The following is a 12,995-nucleotide window of genomic DNA, read 5'->3' as shown; positions in this document are numbered from 1 at the left end:
TATTTAGCGCCATGGCATTCTGAGCACAGTCATTACTAATGAGTTCTGGGTATTAACTGTTTTTTAAAATTTTTAATTTTATTTATAAATTAACAGCAGCAACAACAAAAACTTGAAATAAATTAACTAGATAGGCGTTGTTTATAGCCAAAAATCCTAGCTAGTTTTGGCTTTTTTTAAAGTTTTCTTTTTTCTTTTTTTTTTTTAAGATTTATTTTTATTTATTTATACAAACACTGGGTACAGTCAGAAGCGAGGGAGGGTGAGAGAATTCAGCAGAGCCAGAGCAGGGAGCAGAGTAGGCAGAAGGACCGAAGTACACCGCTGAGGGGAGCAGTGGGCGGCAGGAGAGGTCTGCAGGCCATGTGGGACCCTCCTGCAGTGGCCGGGGAGCAGCCGGGGATCGAACTGCAGAGGCTGCTGGCAGCTTCGCAACCCCGCGCTCAACCGCTGCGCCACTGGGGAGGCCCTAGCCCTTTGGCTTTAATTGAGTGTGTGGAATGGATTAAACTTTGTTAGCAATCATGAGAACTCTTGTTATTTAAACTGTTCATACATTCAAGACTTAGAGAAACTATAAAAACTTCTTTGGTGGGGGCCTCCCCTGTGGCGCAGCGGTTGAGCGCTGGGTTGCGAAGCTGCCCGCAGCCTCTGCAGTGCCGGTTTGATCCCCGGCTGCTCCCCGGCCACCAGAGGAGGGTCCCACATGGCGCGCAGACCTCTCCTGCCGCCCGCTGCTCCCCTCAGCAGTGTACTTCGGTCCTTCTGCCTGCTCTGCTCCCCGCTCTAGCCCTGGTGAATTCTCTCACCCTCCCGCGCTTCTGACTGTACCCAGTGCATATATAAACAAACAAACAAACAAAATAAATAAATAAAGCATGCCTCTATTAAAAAAAAAAAAAAACTTCTTTGGTGGTTAAGCAAATATATCTAAGGCACTTCCTACTTTGATCTAATCAACAAGCAGCATGATAATTACAGTTATCATTAAATGTGTCAAATTATGTGGCCTTTAAAGTTAATTGTCGAATTAAATGAGATTATTGAAAGTTTAATACAGATGGAAAAAAGTTTGAATTTGGGAGACTTAGCTGCAACGTTGATTTCCCCCCCCTCCCCAATTGTATCTCCTAGTATTTTCCTGTTGTATCTCCTGGTTTAAAAAGTGAGAGGAAAATATTGCCTTTGACAACTAGAGAAAAATTTAAATGAATATTATATGTAAACTTAATTCGCCAACAAAATCAGCAATAATGAGGGCTGGTCCTACTGTGAACCGGGCACCTTTCCAGTTTCGCAAAAGGGGGATTGAATATCTGAAAATTAGAAGCTTAATGATGCATATAGAGAAAACTACTATATAGCTGATTGGCTGCATAAGAGAATATAATCTAATTTTAAAGATGCTAAGAAACATTGTATTCTGTTTTTAAAATAAGCTGCTGTAATGCCTGGTGTTTCAAAACATGAAGTGTAGAATTGTGAGAATTTCTCTGGTCAGTTTGAGACTGCTTGTTTACTGCTACATAGGTGATAAATGTGAACCTCCTTTAAAAATCCTTATAAATTTATTATGTGAATTTTGATGTTTCCCTAAATGTAAAATGAAGAAATTGGATTGGATTTTGCTTTCTGACTTTTAGCATTTAAAATAATCATTGCAAATATTATTTGTTTTTCTTTTTACCTTGGGAACAATAGAGCAATGCTGGTTTTTGTTTTTGTTTTTTAGATTTACAAATTCTTTAGAAGAAAATTGGAATTAAGTGTATTTTTTTTTAATATTACACATCCGCGTTGTATTTAAGTTCCAGAAATTTGCTTTGTATTTTCAGTGAATGTATATGTGCTAGAAAAGGTCAAGTTTCATTTTTTTGACAACATCCTTTAACAGAAATTAGTTTTTTTGTCCTCTTTGTTTCACTTGGGAAAATCAGATGGTGTTATATAGGTAAATTGTATTATTATTGCTATTCAATTCATTGTTATTTAACACGTGAAACAGAAGAAATAGTTATTTGTATATTGGAGGTTTTAAACATACATGTCTTTGAACTTGCATGAGGAAAAAATTACATTTTCATGCATTTTCTTCATTTGTGATTATGGACAACATAGTAGCATTTGTAGTGGAAGAGATTGTTTTGAATCTAGGGTTACCTTATTAATTCACTTTATACTTTGTTACACTGCTTTCCCAGCCCCAGTAACTTGTCAGAGGAATTCTTTTGTAATTTTTTGGTCTGTGGAGAGACTACAATTATTTCAGAGATTGTTTCCATTTCTCAAGAGACAGAAAAAAAAATACGCTAGATTTTGGAAAAAGAAAATCTTAAGAGTAAAATTAGGCAGTGTAGTATAAATTATTGAAGTTTCTGTGTCAGTCCAGTGTGGACTTGTCTTAACATCTGTTTTACCACCTGACAGATGGGGAAAGTCTGTTGTTTTGCCTCTCACTTAGTAGAGCTCAAGGTATTCAGTATAAAGCTATTTTTACATTGTAACAGGTAGAGACCAGGCAATTTTAGGGGTCACCCTCAGAGGGAAAGGACAAAGAAGAGAATGTTTTACATGAATGTTTTGTCACCAAAATGTGGCACTGTTTGAGTATGTAACTTTCTGGAAATGGGAGAGGTGTGTGCTGGCAGCATCTCTCGAGACTACTTGTTGAGTATGTTGCTCTATAATTGTGCTTCATTTCTTCTAAAGGAGTCTGGATGGGGAAGAGATAGGATAAGACTACTTGAAGAAATTTAATGAGTGTGGAAGAGAGTAAATTTTTTCTCAACCATTATATATCATGAAGGTACAGTGGAGAACAGTTGATTTTTATTTATCTTTGCCGTATAGTGGTTTAGGTGATTATATGCTACCAATTTTTTTTTTAGAGAAGAAAAGAAGATGCTGAAAGACAAAAAAGTTAGTGAAATATGTTTCAGAAATTCTCATCTGACTTTTGAAATCAGGAACTCAACAAAAATTAGGTCCCTTATTAGTATTTTGTACCATTTTGATTGGCTACATTGTGCTCTAGCAAAGCCTACAGATGTACCATAATTCACCTAACCTCAGTATTACATATAGTTTTTCTTAATAAATAGTACTGTTACTGGAATCTTCGTAGTTAACACCATTGTATACATTTATTACTATTTTCTTTGGGTACATTTCCACAAATGAAATTACTTTTTTAACATCAAAAAGAGGAAGACAGTTTGCTGTGTAGTAGAGCTCTGGAAAAGACCATCTGACCATTTAACACCAATATGATTTGAAACAAGTTTCTTGTTTTGTGAACTGTTTCAACTGTCAGGTAGTCATCATGTGACCTGTCTTATCTTCTTTTACAACTTAACTGTATCCATTATCCACAGATACTTTCATTAGCTCTCCCACTTCATCACAGTTTATGTAAGTATTTAGGCTTCCTGAGGATTTTAAAAGCTAATTAGCTTGTGTGCAAAACCTGGTTTTTTTGGTATGTTGGCTTATCATCTATTTATTCATTTAAATTGGAGCTCTCATAACTAAACCTAAAACTTTTATAGAGTTTCTTTTAGTTGAAAGGGTCCTTTTCTGTAATGTAACTTGAGGTAAACTTTAATATTGAAAAGTTGGATAAGTTCTTTCTTAAAGGAAAATTAAAAAACTTTTATTTAGTTTCAGTATTTGACTGATACATAAATTTAGAAACTAGCCTGCAAACCCACATATCTCACATTTACTTACATGGCTAACCGGCCCTGTACTTTATAAATAATTCTATAATTTGAGTGTTTTAACTTAGTTTCTAGTCTGGCATGTTATAGTAAACTTAGAAATAAATAAGAGATAGCATTTCACCTTCAGACCTCCAACCATTCCATTTGAAAACATTCAACAAAATTCTTATTAGTAATTAGAAGTCATTATTGGGAAGAAACATTTAGAAACAATGAAAAAACAACATATAAAAATCTAATGATAAGCCACTAAAATTTAGAAGACTGGAATAGTTCCAAATATATGACGAGACATTTTCCTGAAGAAATATTTTTCAGGGGCCTCCCTGGTGATGCAGTGGATTGAGCACCACGCTGTGAAGCTGTTTGCAGCCTATGCGGTGCGGGTTCTATCCTGGCCGGCCGGCGAGAATGCCACATGGCATGGTAGACCGCTCCTGTGGCGCCCGCTGCTCCCCTCAGCAGTGTATTTCTGTCATCTGCCTGTTCTGTTCCCTGCTCTGCCTCTGGTGAATCCTCTCACCCTCCCACACCTCCGGCCTGTACCCCAGCTCTTGTATAAAAATAAATCCTTTAAAAAATATATTCTTCAGAAAAAGAGTTTTGTGTTTGTCTTGCTCTTGAACATGAAAGTATTATTTAAGAAAGGCACTTGACCTGAAATGCCTTTAGTACTTGTGATTTTGGAAAGCTCACAGAGCTAATCTGATAAGTAACTTAAACATAAAAAGGAGGCAAAAAAATCTAGAACAGAACTGGTTTCAAAAATCAGTTAAAAATAATATAGTGGTGGGCCTCCCTGGTGGTGCAAGGGGTTGAGCATGGGTGCAATGAGGCTGTCCGCAGCCTCTGTAGCGCACGTTCAATTCCCGATTGGGGAGGTGACCCACATGGCGCAGCAGACCTGTCTTGCCTGCTGCTCCCTTCTGCATGTGTTTCAGTCAGTCTGCCTGTTCTGTTTCCCGCTCTGTCTCTGGTGAATCCTCTCACCCCCTGCACTTCTGGCCTGTACCCCAGTTCTTACATGCATGAATAAATGAATCTTTAAAATAATAACATAGTGGCTATGCTGTAGATATTAAGTGTTTGTACAGAACATACAGAGAAGATCCTAACGTTTTATGTAAGTGGGTAGTTGTGACTGGGATAAAAATTTTAGTAATAGTATAATAATACTAGTTCAAAAAGTGCTTGTGTAATCTGAAAAGCTTAATGTGACTCAAAACATTTTCATGGACATTCATGTCTCTTGAGGATTTTCAATAAAATTATTCTATGACTATGAGATAAACATTTTGAATCATTGTTTTTATAGATCATGTGTTTTTAATATTTATACTAATAAATATTAGAAATATATATTTAATTGCTTTACGTGTTGAAATGATAAAAATTATTTTAAAATATTCTCATTTGTAAATAAGGGACCCACTTTATATTTGGAGTCACCTTATACATGCACATCCTTCGTTTATGGCCTTAGTGCATGTATTAGAAAATAACAAAAATTGGAAATACTTACATCACTTATTAATTTTAGTCATTAAGAAATGAACCACAAAGTAAAGCTAAAGCAACTGGTAAGAAGAAAAATGAAAAAAAGGACAGAAATTAGCAAAAGAGAAAAATAAAGAAACAGAAGATTAACAAAATTGAAAGCTGAATTTTAGACCAATACATTAAGCAAATAAAAAGGAAGGCAAGTGTTAACAGAATTAGAAATGAAAAGAGGATAATAATATCAGATGTAGTAGGGGTGTAAAAAAAAAAAAAATGAGCCAGTACTATGAATAAGTTTCTGGAAATTTCACCAAGGCTTGTGTAGACGAAGCAGAGTTGACTAAGGGGTAGGTTCATTAGTGTTTTGGCTATTTACATGATGTACCTTTTTTTTTTTTTTTTTATTTTTTTTATTTTTTTTTTTTAAGATTTTATTTATTTATTTATTTATACAAGCACTGGGTACAGTCAGAAGCGCGGGAGGGTGAGAGAATTCACCAGAGCCAGAGCGGGGAGCAGAGCAGGCAGAAGGACCGAAGGACACTGCTGAGGGGAGCAGCGGGCGGCAGGAGAGGTCTGCGCACCATGTGGGACCCTCCTCCGGTGGCCGGGGAGCAGCTGGGGATCGAACCGGCGCCTCAGAGGCCGCGGGCAGCTTCGCAACCCAGCGCTCAACCACTGCGCCACCGGGGAGGCCCTACATGATGTACCTTTTTGATGTTGAACAAGCCAGGCAAACCAGGTGCATCTGGGGGTACAGAATTGAGAGTTACTAGCTTATGAATGATGTGGGAAGAGTGAATTTGGAGACTGTTTTAAGACCTGAGGTGATAAGATTTTAACTAAGACAATGGCATTTGGTAAGAAAAGAAGATGTAGAATTAAAAGCTAGGATTTAAGTTCATATAGGTTCATGAAAATAGGTGAGTTAAGGAAGTAAGAATTAGGAAATGAAGAGCTTAATACTTCCAGCAGAATTTTATTACCTAGTGTATTAGATTAAAAAGTTCTCAGGAGGAAGCTCCATTTATAAGGAGATTTATTGATACATGAAGAAAATTTTGGGAAATGACCTTACTTTGATGCTTCATTTTAACTTCAATTTGGAAAATTTTGAGTTTTATTATAGCATCATAAAACATGATATAATTTTAAAATACAAAATAATTATATATTAATTTAGTTGATGCTAGTGTAACAAATAAAATTTCTTGGCAGAGATATTACCAGTATATCAAATTTTCAATTAACTAATATACTCACTATAGGTTTTCAAACTGAAACGGTAATCTCTTTGTTTTCTGAAAACTAATAATGTTTTAGAATGTTAGATCTTTCAGTGTGTTTGTAGGGTGAAAACTCAAATTTTTTAGATGTTTGCAAGAACATTTGTTCTCCGACAGCCTGGATTGTGTTTCCTGGTTTAAGATTTATTTCTTTCGCTTTAGGGGAAGAAGATATAATTTAACATTGGTTTTGAGGATGACACTGAATTTCAGTCACGGCCATGCAGCGGCATGCAGCATGATCCTATGCAGAAGTGTGGCTGCTTTGTACACCTAGTGAATAAGCTTCTTTTACATATTTTTCTCTGCTTGGATATAAAAATAAATCCTTTTGTCTTTTACAATCCAGGAAAAAAAGATTGAAAAAGGTCCTTGAGTTCTTATTTTCAGAATCTGAATAATCTTTCCTGTCCTTTACAGTTTTCTTTATTACAGGTTGGATATAGGCCCGGCCCTAACTCAGACAAAGACAACATTTCGACCCTGACAATCTTGTTTCCTTACTATGTGTTGTCTGTAATTTCATCAGAATTTTCAGGTGGTGGTCACAGTTTAATACTGTATTCATTGAAATGTGTGCTGTTTTTAATATTTTTAGAGATATGAAATAGAAGACATTGGAAAAAAAATAAGAGCTCCTGTTACTTTAAACTCACATTTTCATACGTGTAATTTTTATTCTCTACAGAATATAGTTAAAATTTAATGTTTCACTTACGCTTTCTTTTTCATTAACAGAGGTGACAACAGAATTTATAAAAGTGAAAAATTTGTAGAGGAGACAAAAAGAGAAGCAAAATGCCGAAACCAGTAAGTATATTTTATTACTTTTGACATAATTCAATAAAATGTGAATATCATTAAGTTTCTGTGGAACAGGGCAAAGTATTATGGTAGTGTTCTTTTTTTTTTTCCTTTCTTTTTTTTGGGTAAGATTTATTTATACAAGAACCGGGTACAGGCCAGATGTGCAGGAGGGTGAGAGGATTCACCAGAGACAGAGCAGGGAACAGAACAGGCAGACTGACTAAATACACTGCTGAGGGGAGCAGTGGGTGCGACAGGAGAGGTCTGCCGTGCATGTGGGACCCTCACAGGCCGGCTGGGACGAACCGGCGCTGCAGAGGCTGCGGACAGCTTCACAGCGCAGTGCTCAGCTACCTGTGCCACCAGGGGAGGCCCTAATGGTAGCGTTAAGAAGAAAAAGGCACTGATAAAATTGTTTTAAGGGCCTCCCTGATGGCGCAGCGGTTGAGCGCTGGGTTGCAAAGCTGCCCGCAGCCTCTACAGCGCCGGTTAGATCCCCAGCCGCCGGGCAAGGGTCCCACATGGTGCGTAGACCCCCTCCTGCCACCCGCTGCTCCCCTCAGCAGTGTACCTCCGTCCTTCTGCCTGTTCTGCTCCCTACTCTGGCTCTGGTGAATTCTCTCGCCCTCCCGCGCTTCTGACTGTACCCAGTGCTTTTATAAATAAAATAAATCTTTTAAAAAAAATTGTTTGATTTAAGATACTGTGGCTAGAGCCCATTATGTGGACCCTTAAGGAGAATGTCTAGGCAACACTGTAGTAAAGATTAAATCTCATGAGTTGTTGGGTTAAACTGTCCTATTTCCTGTCCTGGCTCTACTACTTAATCTGAATGACCTTTGCTAGATTAGTTTAGTGTCTCTAATTTTTAATTTCCTTATCCATAAAATGGACATTTTCACTGAAATTAAAGTCTTAATGATAGTTAAAGAATGATTTTATTAGATAAAGTCAGGATTCAAACCTGGCAAACAGTCTGACAGATTTAGTCTGTGAGAACTGCTCCACAATTACCGACTTGAATTCAGGTTATATACTTTGCTGTGGAGTATGATACCAAGTTTCAGTTCAGTTATATATCTTGTTACAGAGTACCATAGTTGTAGAGGAAGAAGAGGCATAGTGAGTCATTGATTGTAAAATTGGGGAGGGGGGGGAGACTTAGGCTTTTTGCCATTAGGTTTAGTTCTTTTGTTTCCTATCTTAACCTAAAGAAATGTCAGTGTTGCCTGTATGCAGAGGAGGGCAAATGCTAGAGTCTAGTTTCCTGGCTTCTGAAGAATGGTTTGTAGAGATACTACAACTAGGTACCCATTGTTAAAATTTTCTTTAGCTGACTCATTGGTCATTAGTAGTGGTTGAAAGCTTTGTTTACCCGCAAGCGTCCGATTCTTAGAGAATTCTTCACAGAACAAAATAAAATTGTTCTGATTTTAAGCCTATCCAGGTGGTTTTGCTCTCCTGTCTGGTAGCTAGGAGAGAGGGGTGGAGTGTTTCCCTGATCTTTATAGTATGTTCACAGAAATATAATTAGTTCCTTCCTTGGGAATATGGTGAAGACTACAAGAACCTGATACATACACGGTGTTCAGTTATAGTAGCACAGGTACGGGTGTGTGTGTGTGTTTGTGTGTGTGTGTGTGTGTAGTTAAACAAGAGAAAGTAATGAGGTCGGAAGGAGCCATGCTTTATTAATTTTTTCATAATTGCAGTTTTGGTCTTAGTGACATGGATGCTGATAATATATAGGTCTTACATTTCATTCTTAAGTGTATATATGCAATCATTTTACTTAATTTTGTAATTACATAGTTTGTGACTTAAGGTCTATTCCTCTTAGGATAAATGTTCTTTCTTCATTTAATAAACATTTTTTTTCAATAATATGTGCTTTGGCTAATTATCTTAAGAAAATCATTGGTTATAGTCATTGGAATTTCCTGTTACGAATATCACTTTGGAGTTGCTTTAAAGACTCAATATGTAACAGTACCCATTATTGAAGAAAAGAGTAAAAATAAATAAATGCATGGATATAAAAAAGGAAAAGCTAAAATTTTCTATTTGCAGATGACATAGTTATTTTTGTAGAAAATACCCAGGAGTCTGCAAAACAACTACTGAACTAGTAACTATTAAGCAAGATTATTGGGCATAAGGTTATATTTAAAAAATACTTTTCCAGCGGTCTGCTTTGGTTAGAACGATTAGGTGCTTGTAGAATGTATATTTTACTGCTAGAATTTATATGGGATAGCGAAAGCACTTTTTAAAAACAAAGAGTTGAAAAATTTACACTTCTGAATCTTAGCACTTATTCTCAAACTATGAAGATAAGACTGTAGCATCAGTAAAAGTATAAATGATAGGATCAGTGGAACAGAAATATACCAACATACATAAGTTAATTAGATATTTTCTGTCAAAATTCATTGGGAAAATAAAATTCATCCTAACAAATGATGTTGGAACAAAGTGTTACCCATACCGAAAACATAAATGTTGATGCATATTTCACAATTTACAGTCACAAAAAATTGTAAATAAAAATGAATATATCTTCTAGTATTTTTGCAGGTTCTAAAAGAGAAAATGGAAATCACCCAACCTAGTGCCTACTCTATGTCAAGTATTCAGTAAATGTTTTTTAAACAGGATTGTTTTTCATATAGACTTAAGATTTCCTGTGACTAAAAGCCAACTATCATTTTAATAAGAAAAATTATGTATAATTATGCAGTTGCCCTTTACTGCGTGCAAATACTACTTTATTTTATAAATTAGATGAAAGTATTTTTCTGTATTTAATACTTAATAAGTATATTCTCTTTCCTACTGTTTCTTCCTTTTGTTTTTATTGCAGATCAATGTAAGAGTAACTACAATGGATGCTGAACTGGAATTTGCCATTCAGCCAAATACAACTGGCAAACAACTTTTTGACCAGGTATTATTCTAGCGCATGAAGTTTGCAGGTTTTGACAGCATTGTGTGGATGCTGTTGTATCTGTCTAGGTTTTCCTATCCCTTTACTGACAACGTAACAGTGAAACACTTGAATGATTTTTCATAGTACCTATTCAGGTATATATTGAATAGCTAGCCATAGGGGATATTCACATCCTTTCTTGTTCCTACATTTGAGATATATGACTTTTAAAAAACAACAGTACGTATTTATTTAATATCTGCAATGCAAGTCATTGTAATGAGGAGTTAAAGGAACTCAGAACTTTTCTGTGGAGCCCCTGAGTGGAATGTGTGGAATGTCCTAGAGTGGCTTGGCAGGAGCAAAGGAATGGGAGTTAACTAAAGGGTATAAGTAGGCACCTAATAGTGGTGTGATCTCACTGACTCATGATTTTTTGGCTTGAGGTTAGAACATGATGTTATAAGAACTTAGGCAACTGATTTTGTCTTTTTTTTTCTCACTTGAGTGCATTTTTGAGTCACTTAAGGAGGTTTGAAAAAAATAAAGGCACTAATTGAAAAATACTGCTGGAGAGTCTCATTTTATTGTCTGGGGGCTTTTTGTAAACTGTTAATATTTTTAAGTTTAAGCTCCCCAGGTAATGCTGTGCGTAATAAAGTTTTATTTCGAAAAGAAGAAAAGTGATTGGTACCCAGAGGTCAGGTGACTAAGAAAGTGCATTGATGATTTCAAACAAGAAAAAGATGATATATCTTGCATGACTTGAGATCTAGATTTATATAAACTTTTACACGTCAGCAGGAGAGTAATCTGTGTTCGAACTAACTGGACCTAAAATGGTAGCGTTTCTGACTTACAGGTATAAAAAGCATATTAGATACCTTGATGTTTTGGAACTTTTTTAGGTGTCATTTCTTTACCTACTGATCCAAAATACGATGAAGTAAAAATTTTAAGTTCCTGGGGAATTTGTTCCTTCTTCTAAACGTAGAATTTTTAATCTCCCGATTAGGTAATTAACAAACTTCAAAACCCTGATAAAAGATCTTCTAAAAAATGAAAGACTGTGTGTAAGCAGATTTTTAAAGCAAAATCATTAGAAGTTACATACAGCATGTATTATAGCTATTTTACCTTGAGAACTAATATCCACATTTGTTGATTCTTTTAGGTCTTCTGTTTGTAAATACATAGTTTGATTTGAATAAAAATGTTAGTGGTGTTAGCACTTGTGTTTCATAGCTAGTTGAAATGTTAATTTATACTGAATGAAATGTTTGTGGTAGCCAAAAAACTAAGTAGTATGCATGCCTTTTTGTTACTGGATGCTAAGAAATGTTTTTTAATCCAGTAGAATTGCTTTCATTTAGATACCAGAGGGAGTGAAATCTTAATTATTATAGTGCAATATGTGTAGTTTGAAAGTGTGGGCTCTGAAGCCACACCGCCTGTAGTAGATTCCCAGCTGTAGCTCTTTGACTGTGGACAGAGTGTTCTCTTTGCTCATTTTTCTCATTTGTACAATAAGGATGATAAGAACATTACTCCCCCAGAAGGTTGTCATGAGAATTAATTGAGAGTCTGTGTGAAGTGCATAGAAAAGTTTAGGATGTGTAAGTAAATGCACACATGTATATATTTATGCTGTAAAAGAAGGTCTGCATTAAAGAGTATTGTTATTTTGGGCCCTCTCAGTAGTGAATTCTTAAAGTTTCTGTTTTGTTTCCTGTCAGTTTCCCTTGAGCCCAAATGTGAGAACCTAAAAGCAGGGTTTGACTTTACCTTGAATGCAGTGAGTATATAGGATGAGTTGGCAGGTATAGAGGTTTATAGTTGGATCAGAAGCAGACTTCGAGATAAGGATAGTCTCAAATGAGGGTCCATAATTACCTGAGTCCACCTCTAACAAAGCCTCGCTCTTGATAATGATGATAGCTTGAGGCCAGTTGTTTTGTGTAGGGGGCTCTAGTTGAGTGCTTATGTTCTTAGGTTACTCCTTGCTGACTCTTGCTTTATTGCTCTGTTTTCCAGCAGCTTCTTGTGGGATTAAAAGCATACTCTTTCATTAAATGTTGGCACAATCATGGGTTTGGGACCTAGTTCAACCTCTTGATTCTACTTTTGAGTGCTCTTCACAGAGTGATCAATCTTTGCAGTGATATGGATATTAAGATAAATAAGGCAATACTTCTTTCATTTTAAAGTCAAGGAGGATAAATAGACATAGTACTGATTTACAATTAATTAGGCCGTGATAAAGTAAATGTTCTAAGAGCATTGTAGATAAAGTACGGTGGGAACATCAAGGAACATGTGATTAATTTTATCTAATGATAGGAGAGCTTCATCCATGGAAGGCATGTTAGTTGAGCTAGATCTTGAGGGATGAATTATTCAATAGGTGGTAAAATATAGTATAAACATCCTAGGCAGGGGAAAAGCATGAGCAAAAGTAGAGAGTAAAATGCGTGGAATGTTGCAAGAATGGTTTATTGCTCAGTGAAGTTAGAACATAGAATATACGATGAGAAATGAAGGTAGTAGGAGTGGAGATAGATGCAGCTAGACAACCTTTGGGGTATGGTGTTTCAATATCCTTGGAGACTCACCAATTTAAATGACATTTTTGGCCATATCTATTGATAGTGTAGCTGTGAGGCTAATTTTAAATAAGAAATTGGAATTATGATAGTGCTTTATCTATTTCCCAGACTGTTCTTACCTGTTAGTGTCATCATCTTTTCTATG

At 36.1% G+C, this 12,995-nt stretch overlaps 1 protein-coding gene across 3 annotated transcripts in view; it reads left to right on the top strand.

The window, feature by feature from the left end:
- Positions 1-12,995, top strand: part of RDX (radixin) — a 55,101-nt gene that overhangs the window by 20,234 nt on the left and 21,872 nt on the right. For 2 of the 3 annotated variants that reach the window (XM_054693084.1, XM_037505230.2), the window contains exons 2-3: positions 7,247-7,318; positions 10,179-10,262. In XM_054693084.1, coding sequence (XP_054549059.1) covers positions 7,307-7,318; positions 10,179-10,262 — 96 coding nt within the window. In that variant the 5' untranslated portion in view covers positions 7,247-7,306. Of the gene's footprint in view, positions 1-7,246; positions 7,319-10,178; positions 10,263-12,995 lie in introns of those variants that run through there. The other variant, XM_037505231.2, reaches the window with a different exon arrangement.

This window comes from Talpa occidentalis, unplaced genomic scaffold (assembly GCF_014898055.3).
Source record: "Talpa occidentalis isolate TD23 unplaced genomic scaffold, MPIMG_talOcc4v2.1 talOcc4.12, whole genome shotgun sequence".
Taxonomy (NCBI): Eukaryota; Metazoa; Chordata; class Mammalia; order Eulipotyphla; family Talpidae; genus Talpa; species Talpa occidentalis.
The sequence above is the reverse complement of the archived record's forward strand: the minus strand, read 5'-3'. Positions and strand labels throughout refer to the sequence as shown.